This window comes from Phasianus colchicus, chromosome 7 (genome assembly GCF_987193195.1).
Source record: "Phasianus colchicus chromosome 7, bPhaCol1.hap1.1, whole genome shotgun sequence".
Classification (NCBI taxonomy): domain Eukaryota; kingdom Metazoa; phylum Chordata; class Aves; order Galliformes; family Phasianidae; genus Phasianus; species Phasianus colchicus.
The window spans coordinates 23,957,511-23,975,198 of record NC_143442.1 but is presented as its reverse complement, the minus strand read 5'-3'; the positions used below and the strand labels follow the sequence as shown (position 1 = coordinate 23,975,198).

At 37.3% G+C, this 17,688-nt stretch overlaps 1 protein-coding gene and 1 long non-coding RNA gene across 4 annotated transcripts in view; one reads left to right on the top strand and one right to left on the bottom strand.

Annotated features, from left to right (window-relative positions):
• LOC149917279 (uncharacterized) overlaps window positions 1–11,345 on the top strand; it is a 144,980-nt gene extending 133,635 nt beyond the window's left edge. For all 3 annotated transcript variants that reach the window (XR_016468327.1, XR_016468328.1, XR_016468329.1), the window contains 2 exons: window positions 6,504–6,596; window positions 10,987–11,345. This is a non-coding gene — a long non-coding RNA (uncharacterized LOC149917279). The remainder of the gene's footprint in view (window positions 1–6,503; window positions 6,597–10,986) is intronic.
• Window positions 8,670–13,650, bottom strand: CTLA4 (cytotoxic T-lymphocyte associated protein 4). Its single transcript, XM_031601296.2, has 4 exons — window positions 12,902–13,650; window positions 11,354–11,704; window positions 10,767–10,876; window positions 8,670–9,923 (listed from the first exon to the last, which is right to left on the bottom strand). Exons 1-4 carry the CDS (start codon window positions 12,957–12,959, stop codon window positions 9,825–9,827), a joined length of 618 nt encoding a protein of 205 aa, XP_031457156.2. The 5' UTR covers window positions 12,960–13,650; the 3' UTR covers window positions 8,670–9,824.
• Window positions 13,651–17,688: the final 4,038 nt, after the last annotated feature.

Sequence of the window (17,688 nt, the reverse complement as noted above, 5' to 3'; positions counted from 1 at the left end):
GTTTCTGATGACTAATAGGACCAACTCACCACTGGAAAGTGGTAGCCATTTTCTCATGCATACCCAAGTGAACAAATTATGTCAGGAACTGAAATGTACTCTGTATGACTTGTAAGATGACTGGATTTGAGATTTTGTTGGAATATTCTCTTTAAACACTTTGCAGATTTGAAATTGCCGTGGTATCTCTTGTGATCATGTATCATCAGAACATCAGTTTCATGTTGAAAGATCTGAAAACAGCATTTCAGCAAAACACGGGACTATTTTCTAGTAACTAGACAGAAACTGGCAACATTTATTTTTTTAGCCAGTTTGTGTTTTATTTCAGAACAGACGCAGGACTATGAATAAGTGATTTTTTTTTCACTTTTTTAATGAATTGTTGGCTTAGCTAGCTTGGGAATTCTTCAGGCATGCTTAATATATAGCAATGTGTATTTCATATATTTATTTCTGTATTGATATATTTCATTGTATATGTTCAATAGATTTAACTTCTAATTGTACCTTCCCATACTACCTCCTTTACGTGCAACAAGCCATTTCCATCTTCTGTTCTTCCAGCTCTGTTGCAATAACAGTTTTCCAGAACACTTAAACCTTTTGCAAAACTTTACCTTACACAGATGCTACTATTGTATGATGAGTAAGATTTTGTGATTTATTAATGAGCCACATGAACAAGCTTTTAGACCTAGTCTGAGTAGTTAGCTACAAGTGTGAATGTTTGTAATCCAGATATTGGCCTCCAGGGAAATTACATTCATAGAGTAAAGAAAGAACTAATTTAAATTGGAGTTGGAAAGATCCAGCCGGGTTCAATGGGAAGTATTCAAAAGTTATGTTCATCCTAATAATGAACTGAACTTGGAATCTCATATGAAGGCATCTATCTAGTGGCGTAAAAAGGAAAAAAAGATAGTTGGCTAATTATTGAAAAATAATTATAACTTCGTTACTCATTAAAATATTGTAATAAACAGAAAATGTTTCCAGTTTTATTGTAAGGTAGGAAGGGAGGATTAACACAACAGCTTCTGCTACATTTGCCCTCATCTCAGTTTTGTGATATTAAAAGCTTTATTATTTTTTCATTTAGGATTTCTCACTCACATACATAATTTCTGTTGTTTTGCAAAAACGAGATTTGTGAGACTAGTTCTAAATTCACTGTCCAATCTGAAAAGAATGCAAAATTTTGGCAAAATAGGAAGCTGAGAGAAAAAATAGTTGTATGCCTTGCAAACAAGCTGTGTTTTTTTTCTAATTTTTATCAGTTCAATGTGGTTACAGCAACTTTTAAAGTAAAACATTATTTCAAAGAAGTCTATGTATATAATTTTGAAATATCAACATATTTCATTGTTTTATCAAAGGATAAAAGTATTCAACTGAGATGCTTCATCTGACTACAGCAGACCTGGGTGCTGAGTGTTTCCTGTTCTGTGTGTCAGAAAACAACACCGAAAGCATCCATTCATCCTGGATAAAATGACTAAAAATACAAAAATGCTTTCTTTGGGGAGAACCATTTATGAAGGCACTGCATTTAGAGATGAGATTTGTGCCATGCACAGACAGGCTGTCTTCCTCTCATTTCCTCCAGGATCTTCCTCTTGCAGCCTGGCTTCCATTCAGGTGCCATGCAGGTTATTATCCTCCCCTGCATGCCATCATGCTACTGAATAAGATATATCCTGTGCCCCTCATTTGTCCTCCTAACTATTTCATATATTCACTAGCAATCTGGTCCCATGGAGCTTCCACTGTTGATAAATGAAAGAGGAGAGAGGAAATACGTGTCTACACTTAGGATTATGACTCTCTTAGTTCCAAGAACTGGAAAGCAGATGTTTAAAGTATATTTCATTCTGAGGCATCTGAAATCTGAGAGTGAATCAACTTTATCTACCCCTATGACAGAACAACCAGTACTTTGTGATCAGGGGTAGCTGAGCAATCACTATATTTAACAAAACTGATATGGAAACTTCGTCTTTCTTAATTATAAAATATAAAGTAAGAACATGAGAAACAATGGCAGCTCATCTGAAAAATGCGATACAAACGATGATGTTAATCTGAAGAATTTTTACACAGGATATGTGTCTGTTGTGGGAGACACATGAGAGGGAGTAACAGGAGTTTGGAACCTATTGATAGAATTACATCACTTTACTGAAGAGAGATGAGTAGAGAATAGAACTTAAAAGATATTTCATTTTAATGAGAGAGTACTATAAAGAGCAGATCAAAAAGAATAGTCATAAAATAAAATACAGTATACTGAATTAGTTTTGTATTATAAGAGAAAGGAAAATATTATTAATTTGTGAAGCAAACAGTCATTTTTGCTGCAGAATTAAAAATGAGAGCACTCTTATAAATGCTACCCACACAATGTAGCACCTCACCAAAGCTCAACTATGAAACCAATGTATTCTGCTGATTACTGCTGTTCTAGCCATCTTTCCTGCATATAAAACATGAAGTCAGCCGGTTATGAAGCTATTGAATGTTTCCAGAGTGTCATTTACCAGAAGGATTTGATAAGCTACAGAGAAATGAACTGTTTTGCTTTCTGATCTTGATCAAGTGCTGCTAACATACCACAGTTTATAACAGTTTCAGGTGCAGGTTATTTTTAGGTCTTTCTTTCTCCCCCACCCCCCCAAATTATTTCTCCCATTTTCAACAAGTTAATGGCATCAAAGTTTTTAATCTGCATGACACAAATAAATTAGAGCAGGTTTTGTGTTTCCACAGTACCACCTAGCATTGTTTCTAGAACAGGTAAAGAAATCACCAGTTTGTTTTATTTGCTTTGGTTCAAATGAAGTAAAAAGTTGTCAATAGCAGCAATTAGACGCTCTGTCTGGTAGCTAAGAGTACAGACTCTAAAAACATAGAAGAATAAAAGAAGTCTTATCTGAATTTCTAAAGAACTTCAAACATCTCAGCTTACCTCAAACACGTGCACATTGAGGTAGGTCTCTGTAGCGTGGCTGAAGGCCAACAGAGACTAACTTTCAATGAGAATTTTCACAGCAAAGAAGGAGGTTGAGATATCTCTTACAGTTCCTGATGATGCAAGTGCCCATTGCTGAGTACTGTGGAAGTTAGTACACACCAATCCAATCACACTGTAGAAGGTAACAGCAAAAGCAAGCAGTCCTTATGCTGGCCCCTTTCATTATTGCTTCAAGTAACCCACACTTCCCAAGGAGAATTTCTAAAAGAACTGGGACCTGCTTATGGTGTAGTTAAGAGTAACCCATTTCACGTAAAGCAGGATTCATTTATTGCCTGAGTGTTTTGAGCTGTTGGCGTCTTCATGGTCTGACCACTCAGATAGTAGGTTGAAAGAAGCATGGAGTATTTGCTATTTTTATTTAGTATCTATGTAAAAACAGCAATCCTACCTATATATATCATGCAAATAATGATCCTTTCTGTCAGAGTTCTCAGCCCAAACATTAATGTTTATTTCTCACAGAAAAGCCACATCCGAGGCGCTGGCTCTGGTTAGGAAGAACAAAGCATTCAGTTGCTTTTGTCCAGCTTTCAACACAAGCTGCTGCATCACAAGGCAGAGCTGAACAGTGATGAACACCTCCCACAGCACTGTACGGTCCAACCAGATGTTACCCAGTAATTCAAGCTCTCTCCGTTTTTATGCATATTTTATTACAGGAGGTCTATTACAAGTTCCCATCTATTGGAATCATGTAATTGTAGGAGAAATTCAGTTTTCCTTAAAAGCAAGGTCTTGCTTCCTGTAGGAAAGAACACCATAAACTAACCCAGAAGCAGTCCAGTGATGAAAGTAAAATATCTCAATATATTCTTTTTCCAGTGAAGTTGATGACTGTCTGGATCCTGATATGTGGCTTCAGGTTTCTGCCATGATTTTCACTCAGGATGAGTGTGCCAGGATAACTTTCTGCAATTGTAGCTGCCTTGTTACTGTCAATGATACCAAAGATGACTCTAATGGCTGCTCTACTTGTAAAGAGTTTGTGATGAAAATGAACAGCTCTCAATACGTTTATTTTCATTTTGAACAGTTGTCAATATTTCATTAATTGCCGAACTGCTTACTTATTAATAAGTAAGATATGTTTTCTTATCATCAATTATACTGGTGAATAAAGAAGTACTACGTAGCATGTTTACAAGCAAATTGCAATAAATATTGTACTGGAACAAAATTCATTCATGTTCTTGAATCAAAATTATTGACCACAATCACACATTTTTTTTCAGTTTGTAGAATACTTACCTTGAAAAGGGCCTCAGTCTTGTCATCTGTGCTATAAGAAGCTTGCCTGTTGCTACTCCAGTGAGCAAAATAACCTGAACAATTTTGTACTTCATCTGAATCATGTGAATGTTTGAACAGGATTGAACTCTTGTTGTGCAGAGATGTCCCACCCCAGGGCAGAAAATGGAGCAGATCAAACTGAATATGTTAAAGAAGTGCTTTTTCAGAACAAAAGTCAGAAGAGAATAAAAAGAAAAAAAAGTCAGTGAAGAAACTGAGAAATTTTTATTCATCTGTAACTTCACAATCTCTAAAAACTGTTAATTAAAGTAAAACCACAACTGTGATTAAGACAGCTGACTTTGGAAATTGTGAGATATCTCAATTTTAAATGTTAAATAAGAAAGAAAGAAAGAAAGAAAGAAAGAAAGAAAGAAAGAAAGAAAGAAAGAAAGAAAGAAAGAAAGAAAGAAAGAAGGAAAACAAAGAAAAGAAAGAAAAGAAAGAAAGAAGAAAGAAAGAAAAGAAAGAGAAGGAAAGAAAGAAAGAAAGAAGGAAAAGAAAGAAAGAAAGAAAGAAAGAAAGAAAGAAAGAAAGAAAGAAAGAAAGAAAGAAAGAAAGAAAGAAAGAAAGAAAGAAAGAAAGAAGGAAAGAAAGAAAGAAAGAAAGAAGGAAAGAAGGAAAGAAAGAAAGAAGGAAAGAAGGAAAGAAGGAAAGAAAGAAAAGAATTGTGACATTTTTAGTAGCTAATAACTTATACTTCATGGAAATATGATCATATCAACAAAAATAGTTCCTGATTCCAAATGAAGTTTTGTCATCTACCTGAACTCTTGTAAACTGTCTCTCTAGCAAACAACACAAACTATTAAACTAATTTCAGGGGCAATTTTTAACAACCATCCACCCTGACTTACTAAGATCTTCTATCAGTAAAAGTTAATATCTTCAAACATGCCACAGTTCCTCACCAACATTCTTTGATATGCAATATAAAACTACCCTTGAGGAAGACTGTTTTTTATCACACTAAATATTCAAACAAAATGATAACAGTCACTGGACTGTGCTCAGGAATCTGCAGAATCAACAGAGTATGGTGCTATGAATTTGTGATTCTTCCATCTTTCTCTACAGCTCAACATTTTTCTGAATTTAACCTCTTCCTCCCACCCCTCTTTTTCCTCCCCATTCATAAGCCTGCACTCAAAATTGCATTCTATTCCCAGGGAATGTAGAGGCCCCACAGTGTAGCTGTGAGAGAAACTGGCTCAAAATACCATTATGAGTTCATACAAGCATGCAGTTTACAAATGTCAAGAATAAATTGTTTTTAGTATTGCATAAAACCATCTGCTGTACACCAGCCTTCTTTGGTTTGGATTTCATGACATAACTCTTGGCTACATCTTATGATTCCTATTTATGTCTCTCCCTTTAGAAGCAGGGCTTTTTAGTCATGGTTCAAATTATTCCCATCGTGGGGAAGATTGGTGTTTTGTTTTTTTTTCATTTTCCAGGGCTCTCTCCTCACTAATAGCTTTTCTCTAGTAAAAGAAAGAAACCAGTATTCAGTGAACGTTGCCTCCAAATCATGCCACAGCCCCCCACAGCCCCCAAATACTCATACTTTTTAGAGCTGCAAAGTTTAAAGTTAGTATTCAGACTGCATAATTAATGCAGTTAATGCATTAAGCTAGCTAGGAGTTACTTGGCCAATTGAAGTGTTTGTTATTGAAAAAACAAACAGGAATTAGGCCCAGGTGTATCCTCAGCAAAGAATTTAAGAAGGACAGAAACAGGTCTAGCCTGAGCTAGAGGGTCTGAGAATCCTTGATGTTTATTTGTTAAGGAACTGTGGAAAACAGGATAATTGAGTTTTCCCTATAGATCTCAAGGCCTAATAAAATAATAACTTCAGATTCACATACTCATCCACAGAGTGGAAAATCTGAATATTTCACAGGAAAATCTCTAATGCTAAAAGTGATAGACAATTTATTGCCAACTCATAGAATAGCCAAGTGAGAAGCTATTCTCACACGTTTAATGCATCAACTAGGACTCTTATAATTGAAAATGGCAGGGAAAAAAATTTCTCATATAAAAATCAAATGAAAATGAAAGTAGAATATCAGTGTGTGTATGTATGCAATTTTCTTTGATGCAGACAAGTATACATATGAAGGCCTACACAGATGCAGCCAAAAACTCACTGTTTCTGTTTCTTAAACAGGTTGATCTTTCTCCTGTCTGGGTAAAGAGGACATCAAAACAGACTCTTCCTTAGCCTCACTAAGAAATGTGGTCTCATTATTTGTCTGTCCAGGTAAGATATTTGGTTATGTTTTTAAAATCCGTATTCTAATGAGCTGCAAATTCTTCTGAGATCAAATCCTTTAGCCTTTGATTTTCTTATTTTTCCCAGAGTTAGTATTTCCATGTTACTGCATTTCCTGGGACGTTCAGTGATTGAGTATACACTCTTCATATTGGTATTGCTGTATATCTGATTTGCATAGGTCTTTTTTTTTTTTTTTTTTTTTTTTGAGTGCTGCTCATGGCACTCTCCCAAGTGTTAGGGAACAGCACTGGGCTCAAGGTCCTACAGGGCAGCACAGGGCATCAGGGGAATGGAAATTCACTGAGGTCTGAGCACTACACTCTTCAGAGCTAGCTGCTGTATGGACCATCTGGAGATAGGCAAAAATAACATCTCTGCAGACACCACTCATCTATGTAGTACCAGGTATAAATTATGAGAGTAATATGTCAATAGAATCTGAACTGAAATTCCACTTTAGTCTTCAATGCTACATTTGCTTATAGAAGTGCACCTATTACTCTGCTAGAATATTCAAAATGAGAACCTGACTTGGAACAAAGATGGTAATGCATGCTTACTATCACAAAGCTCAGAGGAGGCTGCTACAGTAGTAAGGAAAGCCAGAGAAAATTCAGCAATGCAAAAATAAAGAAATGTTGGAAAAAGTCTTGGTTGAAAGCTACTGAGAATAAAGAAATTTTCAAAACAGCCAGAGAATTTGAACAAAGTCATTTCCAATACAATATTTAACAGATATCATACCAGGAGTTACAAAATGCAGGAGCAAACGCAAAATGCTTCTACTGCTATGTATGAGATAATTGTTTCTGCTCAGGTGTCCCATAATCTTCACTATTTGACTAATTTAGCAGCCTGTAGTTTTTTTAGGTTAGAATTCTCCTCTGGTCATTACAGTTTGAATGTCTTAGGGAAATGCTGGTGCACTGAGAAGGAGTAGTCCCATTGGCTGCAGAAGACATGGTAGACTTACCTGTCAATAATGAATGTGAATTGAAATGTACACAGATTCTTGGTGACACAGGTCCATGGGCGGTTGGGGCCAGATGTCATGAGATTGTTGATAGGAGCCCAAAGTATCCCTTTATACAGGAGCGACAGATTTGGAAGATCATTTACTTGAGGTGCTTTATTAGGCTTAAGAAAAGGAAGTATTTGGTTCCAGTGTATAGGAATTGTCAAAGGAGACAAAAAAGAAGAAATAGTTCCTGACTAGGAATAATACACAATTCAGGGGATATCTGAGCTACTACTTCCTAAAAAATATATATATATATATTGCCCTAAATAATTATTCTTGCTTTACCAGAGTAAAAAAAAAACTGGAAAATTTTACAGCTCCAGCAAGCAGACATGTGAGTCAAATCTATTCTTGCCAGTCACAGAACACATTTCTCTTAGTAGACTGCAATTGAATAGGCAGAAATTTGTTCATTTTGTAGTGTGGTCACCTGTGTGATCTTTGGCAATTTTTAATCCCCAAAACACCAGATCAGTGTAAAATTGGGGGGAAAATCCCAGACTGATGAGAGTATAATAAAACATCTTTAGAAAAAGGCTGTGTCACCAGATACTACTTTTACTTAATGTTCTGCAATTGTAGGTGAACATTGAGAAAGCAGTTGGCACCTTCAGACATCTGAGTTGGTGACAAATTGAGAATGTGAACATTTGTTTGTACAGTGGGAACACATGCAAGGTGAAAGGGAAAAAGGGGAAAAGCTAAATGAAGGAGCAATGAGATTTGGTGTTCTCTGCCACTGCAAGAACATGGTACAGTGGACTGTGAGGATTTGATTACAGTTATGGAGCCAAGAAGATGTATTCACAACTATTAAACATATGTTTCTGTCATGTTTTGGGGCTGTAAGGTGAAAGCAAAGAGTTAAAATAGTAGATAGTATGTGAGGATGCTCAAATGGTTTTTAAGCTCCTTGTTTTTTTCAGGTAGAATTTAGTGAGCATTGAAGAGTTGCAAAGAAAACAGGATTTGAAACTAGAAGTAGGTTTTTGTTTTAACAGGTACAGGAGATGCTACCAAAGTTGAAACTGTTACCTTCTGAAAGCAAGTAACTTTGCTGTAAGTGTATAAGTGTTTGGTAGCACCTCTCAATCACAGCATATCAGCTCTAACTAGACAAACTGAAGACTTGGCGGATTTTAATGGTGACATCTGAGGAGGAGAGCTGAGAAAGCTAAGTGTTGCCATAAGCACACCAGCTTCCTCAGAAGGGCAAAACATAGGGTCAGAGGGGAAAGGTTCAGCTTGTCATCACTGCTTTCTAACATGTAGCCACTTCCTGTTGCTTCTGAGAATGGTGAATAAGAAATGAACTTGATTTGGGCAAAGCTTCAAGATTTTTATTGAATGGTACATAACTAATAAACAAGATTATACAGTGTCTGTATTTTCATGGAAAATAGACTCAGTTAAACACATAACATATTTCTGGCTCTTGGATAGATGCTAATTTAGCATTTGTAAAACTCAAGGCTCCAGCAGAGCTGGAATATCCTCCCAGCAACAGCCCCAGAGGTCTCCTGCTGGACAGACTTTCTCTCCAACCGTGCTGTCAGCACTGCCTCAGATATCATCAGTGTTAATTCCAGTACTGCACTGCTGAGACACAGTGCCAGAGAAAGGCTGAGATCAGGCTTTTAGAGCAGCAGTATCATCAGTGCCAGCCTACAGTGATGCCTTTGTGGAAGCACAGAGCACTAATACAAGAAATTGAACCAATAAATAGCACTGCATGGAGACAAGACAGCATTGCTTTGTGCATTAGTGTACCCTTCTGCCTCTTCCCCTCAGACCTGTAGGATTAACTTTGCAATGATACAAAAGCCTCTGCAGTAATAGTGTTTGGATTTCAGTTGATCAGTAGACACGGCACAGTGTGACAATAAGATGTTTCAACTGCAACAGCAATATCTCTTAATGCTATACATATATATGTATATTTATATAGACTACATATTGGTACAATACAACTCAAAAAATCAATGGCCTAACACAGCCATTTATATGTGACAGGGTTAACCTTGAAATATTAATGCATAAACTATTTATTCTCCTCCAAACTACAGAAGTTAGAAATATTTTCTCTCTTTTCAGTACACCTTTGTAATAAGACAATACATTTTATTACTTTGACTTCAGGCAATTAGCAGATTCTCCATTCCACTAGGAAACAGGCTCTCCATCTCCTTGTTTCAGTTAACAGTGATGTGAAATGGAATCACTTTTTTCTCTAGCTTTTCAGAAGGCATTTTCACATATACCCCAGTAGTGAGACGTTGTCTTCTCTGGATCTGTAAGATATGGGAAGACAGGGAAATAATGAGTGGTCACCTCTCTTTGCAGAACATCTATTAAGATTACTTGAGGGAGAATCAGGAGTTAGAGGGTCCATTTAAGAAAAGATAGAGTCCTGCCATTCAACTAGCATTTTGAAGGTGCTCTTATTAGTGTCCAGTGTTGGCTCAAAACTGAGTGTTAACACTGACTTTTTCATTTAGCTTCTAGAGACAAGAGTGGATTGAAAAATATGGGACAGAATACTATTTTGGTTCATGCTTTTACATGAGTTTTATTTCTATGCTCCAGACCCCCACTGAAAGAAGCAAACCAGATTTACATTTCTTATGCTTTTGTCTTACGTGGATGTTTCTAGCTGTGAAGTTAAATATGCTATAAGTTACAATTCCTTCCTGCCACAGGGAGAAATTTCTTTACATTTGTTTTGTACAGAGATTAATAGTGAGAAAAGTAAAAATCAAATCCTAGGATTTTGTATGAATCAGCCGTGTGAAATCAGGGTACACCTGAAGACTGTTGCCTTTCATACCAGCAGTACCCAAGACTCCAGCCTGCTCTAAACACCCAAACCTAAGCCAACTAAGTTCAACTGATATAAGTTGACTGTTTTCTGCTACTCTGGCAACACAACTGAGCTACAAGCAAGTTTAAATAGTAAATCCAGCAAGTTCTCCTTTTGCATTATTGCATCAGTACTGCAGTGCACTAATAAAATGGTGCCAGAGCATCCCAGTGCATTTGTTCCAAGCATTCTCTCTTGTTCTCATTTCTTTCTCCTTGTTCTTGGCATACAAAGGAGTGTTATTAGCAGGATGGGATTAGTTGATGGGACTTACCGCTTTGCCCACGACAATGGCTGAGATGATGATGCTGTAAAGAAAGAATCCTGAGGCAGTAGCTCCTAATACCCAGAGATATATGGCAGTGTCTGGACAAGGTTCTGGATCTAAAACATATCATATTACACAATTCTTATCACATATGAGCATCATAAAGAAGACCCTGGAGTCAAACATTAACATCCACACTGCTTTTCTCTACCATTTTCTATTCCAGGATACTATCCTGCCCACTCAAACTCCAGTGAAAATAGACTTTGTGTGCAGAAGAACACACACTTCACTCTTTGCTGTTTCTGCACCAACATTCCTAACTTCCAGGACAGAACGTGTATACTATATGGTATGAAACATCCATAATTTGGATGTGTGAAACATCCATAAATTGCTAAATACATGGCATATCTATGAATACATCTTTGTTAGGTGTCTACAGGAGACACTGATGGAATAAGAGATTGATTCTCAAAGGCTGAATCAGTGTTCAACCTCGCTTCCTACAAACAGCACTCTGAAGATCTATGAGACATACAGCAACATTTGTAAGTGGGAATATCACAGTACTGGAAAGCTGCTTGGCTTACCAATGACGTAGAGTTGTGTCCCGTTTCCCTTGTTCATGAAGTATGGTGGAGGGTACATCCGCTCCATCTTGCAGACATAAAGACCAGTATCATTTGCTTGCAGGCCCGTGAGGGTAAGGGTCACATTGTTTCGGCCTGGGCTAACATGGCACTGAATAACTTCTTCCACACTGAACATTTTAAATTCCATCGTGTAGGTCGAAGCGCAGATTTCAGTGAACTTGTCACCTGTCTGTTTGAGCAAAGTCACTCGAATTTCCTTTGCATTCCCAATGTGCTTGTAGTTACACACCAAGCTGGCAACTCCTTGCCTGTTGGCCAGTACTATTGCTGGCTGAGTCACTTCCATTACTGCAAGGAAGCAAAGAGCATCATGGTAAGTTAACTGTCAAGAAATGATCTGCAGTCATATAATATTTTACTTGAAACCTGTACTAAAAGAAAGGAGTCCTATCACCTCCTGTCATCCATGGATAATTCCTAGAAATGCTGCTATATCCTTTCAAAAAAAAATCCTTCAAGACCACAATTAACACAAAGACTGCATGAATATACTGAAAAATACTGACATGCTTTCATTATTATAAGTGATATTAGAAATCTCAGTAATTATTTGTTCACAAATAGTAAGTAACTTGACCACTTACTGGAGCAATGACCTGCAAGCTTCAATTTCCTTCTTAATACACACTTTTAGGTGTACAAAAGAAAACAAATATATAGACTTCAGATGTTAAAGATGAAATTTGTAATTTAAAGTTAGGAATTTAAACCATAATTTGTATCTGGTAGAAATAAACATATTGCCATTTAGAAATTAACAGATTGACATCCTGTACGAAACACAGAACAGAATCCTTAGGGTGACAGTAATACTATATAGAAACTCTGTTTGCATTTTTTATTCCTGATCTTTTTACTCCAGCTACTCCCAAGTCACTGGATAGCAAGATGTATGTTCTAAGCTACGGTATAGCAACACACAGCAAAGCCTGATGAACATACTGCAAAAAATCTTCACAAATCTTAAGGGGAAATTGGTATACCGTGTATGACTCTACAGACTGTTTTGTACAACTGCTGTACTCTGTCCTTCAACACGATGGGAATGCATTTTTGCTTCAACAAGCTGTGAGTGCTCAGTATTATTTATTCAATTCCATATTAAAACAGTCCATATCTGGGCTGAGTTTACCTTCTTCAGTTCTGCAGTGCAAGAATATGGGAAAGAGATGAGTAAAATCTCTCCATCCATTCATCCAAACATTTATCTCCACCTTGTCAGCTGCCAACTTCACCCACTAGGCCTGGTTTGTCAAAATATTTCTTCCTTCATGAGCTGCTCTGAGTCCTGCCCAGCTTCTCTGCAGATGTCTTTGCTCTCAAGTCTGTGTCTGGTTTTCTAGACACCTCTCAGAGCCCTAGACCTCTTTCCCAGTCTGCCCTATGGAGAGATCCCATGTCATCTCCTCTTGTATCTAATCCTTATCCTGCAAAGATGTGAAAATGAGAAATTGTAGACATCCCCAGCTACGTTCATCTACCCACCTTTGGCAGTGGCAGTGGCTGCGCAGAGAAAGCTCACGGTGACCCATGCTGAAAGCATTCCTGCGCTGGGACAGATGCTGAAGGAGCTGAAAATATCTGATGCCTCCAGACAAACTGGAACTCTCAGGACTGGAATAAAAGTAAAGCCTTTCAGGATACTGAATCTTCGAAATGTTTGAACCCACACAGCGTCAGTGTGTATTTATATATCTGTAATCCCAGATACTGTACCTGAAAGTAATATGAAGCTTTATTTTGGTTTTACGAGAAAGGAAGTAGTGGGTTTGATTAGTACGTGCATAGTTAACCTCAAACAGCATGAACAAAAACAACTATTCAGCAGATGGAAAATATATATTCAATCTGAAACTGCCATCCATTCTGCTTTGAGAACTGGGGGAGGAGAGGTAATCATCCAATAGAGTAATCCAGGCCCATTAGTGCAGCTTGCTTACACAACCATAGCGTTCAAAATTCTAGCAGTCATCAGTTATTTTCTATTAGGACAACATACAAAGATCTATTTTTGCCTAATGTGACACAGTGAATCAGTGCAAGCTAGCCTGTTTATGGAGGACTTCCTTCCACCTCTAATATCTTTGTTTCCTTTAAAGTTAGTGCTTTTGATGTTTAAAAACTGCTGCCCCCTTCAAAATTCTGATTACAACTGCAATAGCTTCATCTTTTACTATTAACAATGTGACTTGAATCATAACCCAACTTCTTCTGTACTTCTAAGAAAAAAAATGATCTATCTAGGATTATAGCTAATGACTTCCACATCTGTAAAACACTTTCTCTATGTAAAGACTTTACTCTCCAAGTACAGAGATCAACAGATGAAAAACACTATAGAAGCCTTAATTATTGTTATCTCCACTTAGAGAACCTGCCTCATACCAAATCTCAGTGACACAGTTTTCACCCATGGGCCTTTTAAAAGTGAAAAAAAGTGTGAAAATCCTTGTACTTTTTTATGTGATGGTCTGTCACATCCATGAATCACTGCCTAAAGAATTTCTTAAAAATAAGTTACTCATTCTTTTTTTTTCCCCTCTACTTTGAGAAGCTCTTCTAGAAGATGCTTCATCATCTGCACATTAACGAAGACCTACTTCTGGATTGTGACCTAGAAAAAAGATAGCATTAGTTCTTGAACAGTAGCCTGCTTGGTCCACAGATACAGGACAAATATTTCATCCCCAAAATTACATAAATACATAATTATATAAATAAATTGACTGCTTCCATATTGAGGTGATGCAACAATTTGTTAATGACAAATTCATAGCCACTTTGATTTCATCTAGCATTTAAAAGCCAGCCTTCAAAACAGAACTGAAAATAAATAAAAATATGACTCTGGGAAAATGGAAAAATTACACCGAAATAATGAGTCAGGCCTGTATTTTATTACTGCTAATACACGCTTAAATACATTTTATTAATAAATTTAATATTAACTAAATTCTATTGTAATATTACATATCAGAGAGATGTGTGGCATGAAGTTATCAGGTTGTGCCTGACATTTTCAAATCCAGAATAGTAAACATATTGCCTATCCTATGTATCTCTTTGGTGTGGGCTTTGTATGCAGTTAAATAAATGTTGCACTTGAGCCTCATCATTCATAATATAATCTCCGGATAATTGATTGTGCAATTAACCACTAAACATTTGGAAAGGATTTCCTTTTAAAACTCTGTGCTGCACTGTCCCACATAACCACAGTCTGGCTGAGCACCAAACTACCTGGGGTAGTGGTCACAGCACAGAGCCTGCCAGAGTTCAAGAAGTGTTTGGACAATTCTCCCAGACATACGGCCAGATTTTTTGGGTGCTTCTATGTGTAGCCAGGAGTTGGACTCGATGATCATTATGGGTCCCTTCCAACTCAGGATATTCCAGAATTCTATATAGCTAGAGAGAGAGGAAGCCCTCCAGGTCTGGTCTCTGGCAAACATCGTTTCCACTCTTACCCATTTTGTTTCCAGGCTGTTTAATTCTCAGGGTGTCTTTTCAAATCTACCACAGCTTACTCTTTACTCTTCTTTCTCCTTAAAATCCTGTCATGATGACTCTTCTAAGTAAGACACAGTATGTCACCCTGCGGAGTTTCTTCAAGTTTTCTGTCTCTTCATAGCCAGGGCAGCCTGGCGTGAGTCTAGACTATTCCCCTTCCAATGGATAGAGAACACTTTCCTACAGAGTCCTCTCTTCTTGCTAATCAGGCTTTGGATCTCGAGTTAATATTGACCAGATACAAGATTGATGATGTAGCAAAATAGGGTTCTTGTTCCAAATAAGACTTCTTCACTGTTCCTTTCCTACTTAGCTAAGTTATGGCATGGCATAGGTCTTAGTAACCAAATGAGTTCCCCCCTAAAATGAGATCCACAAGAATGGTCAGGGAGGCCTTTTCTCTCTGTAGTGCTCCTCTTCTAACTAGCGTTCAGCTGAAGAAGACTCTGTGGACTTCTGCTCAGTCCACCTTCCCTATACACCACATAGGTTTTTTGGTCTACAGCCAAAAGACCTGGCTAACCTAGTTACCGATTCTTCTTGTCTGTACAGTCTGATATCTTGACACTCTGACTTCATCTTTCAGACTCCTTTTCTGCAACCATTTTACTTTAACTGGAACCTGACATCTGGCCTAAGATCAGGGCAAGGAAGTGGGTCAAAGAAGAACCCTTCCTTTGATGTTGAGATTGAGAAAGTCTTTGAAGAAGGACGTGCTCAGGCTGAGTACAACAGCATGTGCTTTGCGCTTACTATGTCCAAGATCAGTGTAAGATAAATCTTTCTTTTAATGCACATGCTTATATTGTAGTACTCTTCTCTTTGCTCTTGGGGGTAACATTAAGTCCCAGGTCAAAAGAAACCTTCTTACTCTATGTGTGCATCCATAGCAAAGAGTCAGGACAGTGGAGAGGACTGAGGGGTTTGCATAGCTAAGCTTCAGCCCTAACTGAGGAATCAGCTGGCCTCACAGCATCTGTGAAGTTAGCATAGAGCAGGTCATTAATTTACACTGAACACTGGGCTACGCTACTGTATTGCAATTAAGTTAAATAACTGGGTTTCTCATCTAAGCTTCTTTGTCATTTTGGGTTAGTTATTCACATTTAAGTGATCTCAATTGCTTTTCTTCATTGAATACTTGTTAAGGCAAATATTCTATCAATGCCCTGTCAGAATTCCCATTGCAAAATGTTATTATTCACTTTTTTTTTTTTTTTTTCACACATTAAAAAGAAGTTGCTTCACATTGTCTATGTTTTTTTCTTCTCTGACAGGAACTTAAAAAAGTTCTTGGTGAATTGCTTGAGATGTAATGGAGAGAAGAGAAGCTTATCATTTGCATAAGTATCTGGTTTCAGGATATTTTGTTAAACTCAGAATGTGAGATCATGTCCCACTATGTTAAACAGTTCACGTTTTTAGCATGTTAGTTTGCCACAAACCTATCAGGGTTTTGAAGTGCATTGTCATTTGAAAAAAAATCCAGACCTCTAAATGGTATGGCTGAAGAAAAAAATCTTTTCTACAAGATAATAGGTAAAGAGAAAAGGAAATAACATCATAACTGGAAAAAATATTGTTTCATTACCATGAAAGGACTAAAACCTGATTAGTGTAAGTAAAGCCCTAGATATGACCAAGTTTGGTGGATCAGTCTTGGTTCCTGAAAGAACCACAGTTCACATCATCAAACCAAACTGATTTTTAAATCTCTCAGAACTATGGCCTTTCTGTCAGCTTCTAACTTGGATCTGCAGATGTTGATGTCTTGTCCTAAGCCCATGCCCTCAGCAGACAAGCAGAGGCAAGGGCAGCACTAACTGAGGAGCTCTCCTGCCAGTGCCTCCCAAGTATTTGGATTTCTTGTGTGCTTTTGCTGACCAGTTGATGGGCTAGAAGGATTTGAGGTGTATGCAGATGTGTGAGAGTTCTTTTTTCTTGTGCTGCAGTAGTTGGCAGTTCCTTCTGGAAGTTTAAGCCTTGTTTCCCCTACTGTGAAGTTAGTTATATGAAGCAGTCCTTCCTGAAATTCAGGACATCAATAGATATCAAATGGGGAAAAATTTTGAATTCTAACATCTGAAAGTAAACCAGTTAGGTATACCCTGTGACTAGCTGCTATTACGGAGAGATGGACAAATACTGATGAGGCTTTACTTCTGCTTCCCTGCATTTCTTAAAATATTGTAAAAAGGAGAAAACAGCTAAAGACAGCTGTATTCTGACAGTACAGAAGTTTGCATTTAACTGGAGACAGAAGAAGAAATCATTATGAAGTGAAGATGTATGAGGAGTGTTGTTCTCAAAAATGAGATGCCTAAGAAATATTTTGAAGGGTACAGGTGTGTGTATTTCACATGTAGTGTATAGCTTAAAATTCTGCTTCCAGTTTTCATAGTGCTAATTATTCCCTGTTGTGTTTTGTTGTTTTGTTTTGTTTGGAAATTCTTATGACATTTTAAACCATAAGATCAAAGCAGGACTCCTGGTAAACATCAGATTAAACCTTTATCATTCAACATTTATCAAGCAGAGCACTGAAAAAAAAAAAAATACGTAAAGGAGATAGTGCTCCAACTTGGTGGACATACAAAGAATCAAAATATTTGAATGAGAGGAGACTTGACAAGAAAAAGCGTATTCTGTAGCTCACAGTGGGAAGTTCTTTTCAAATGCAAGAGATGGCATGGAGCACATTTTAAAGCACTTTTTTGAATTAACAACATGCAAATAATGAAGATCACCTTTGTTTGCCAGCT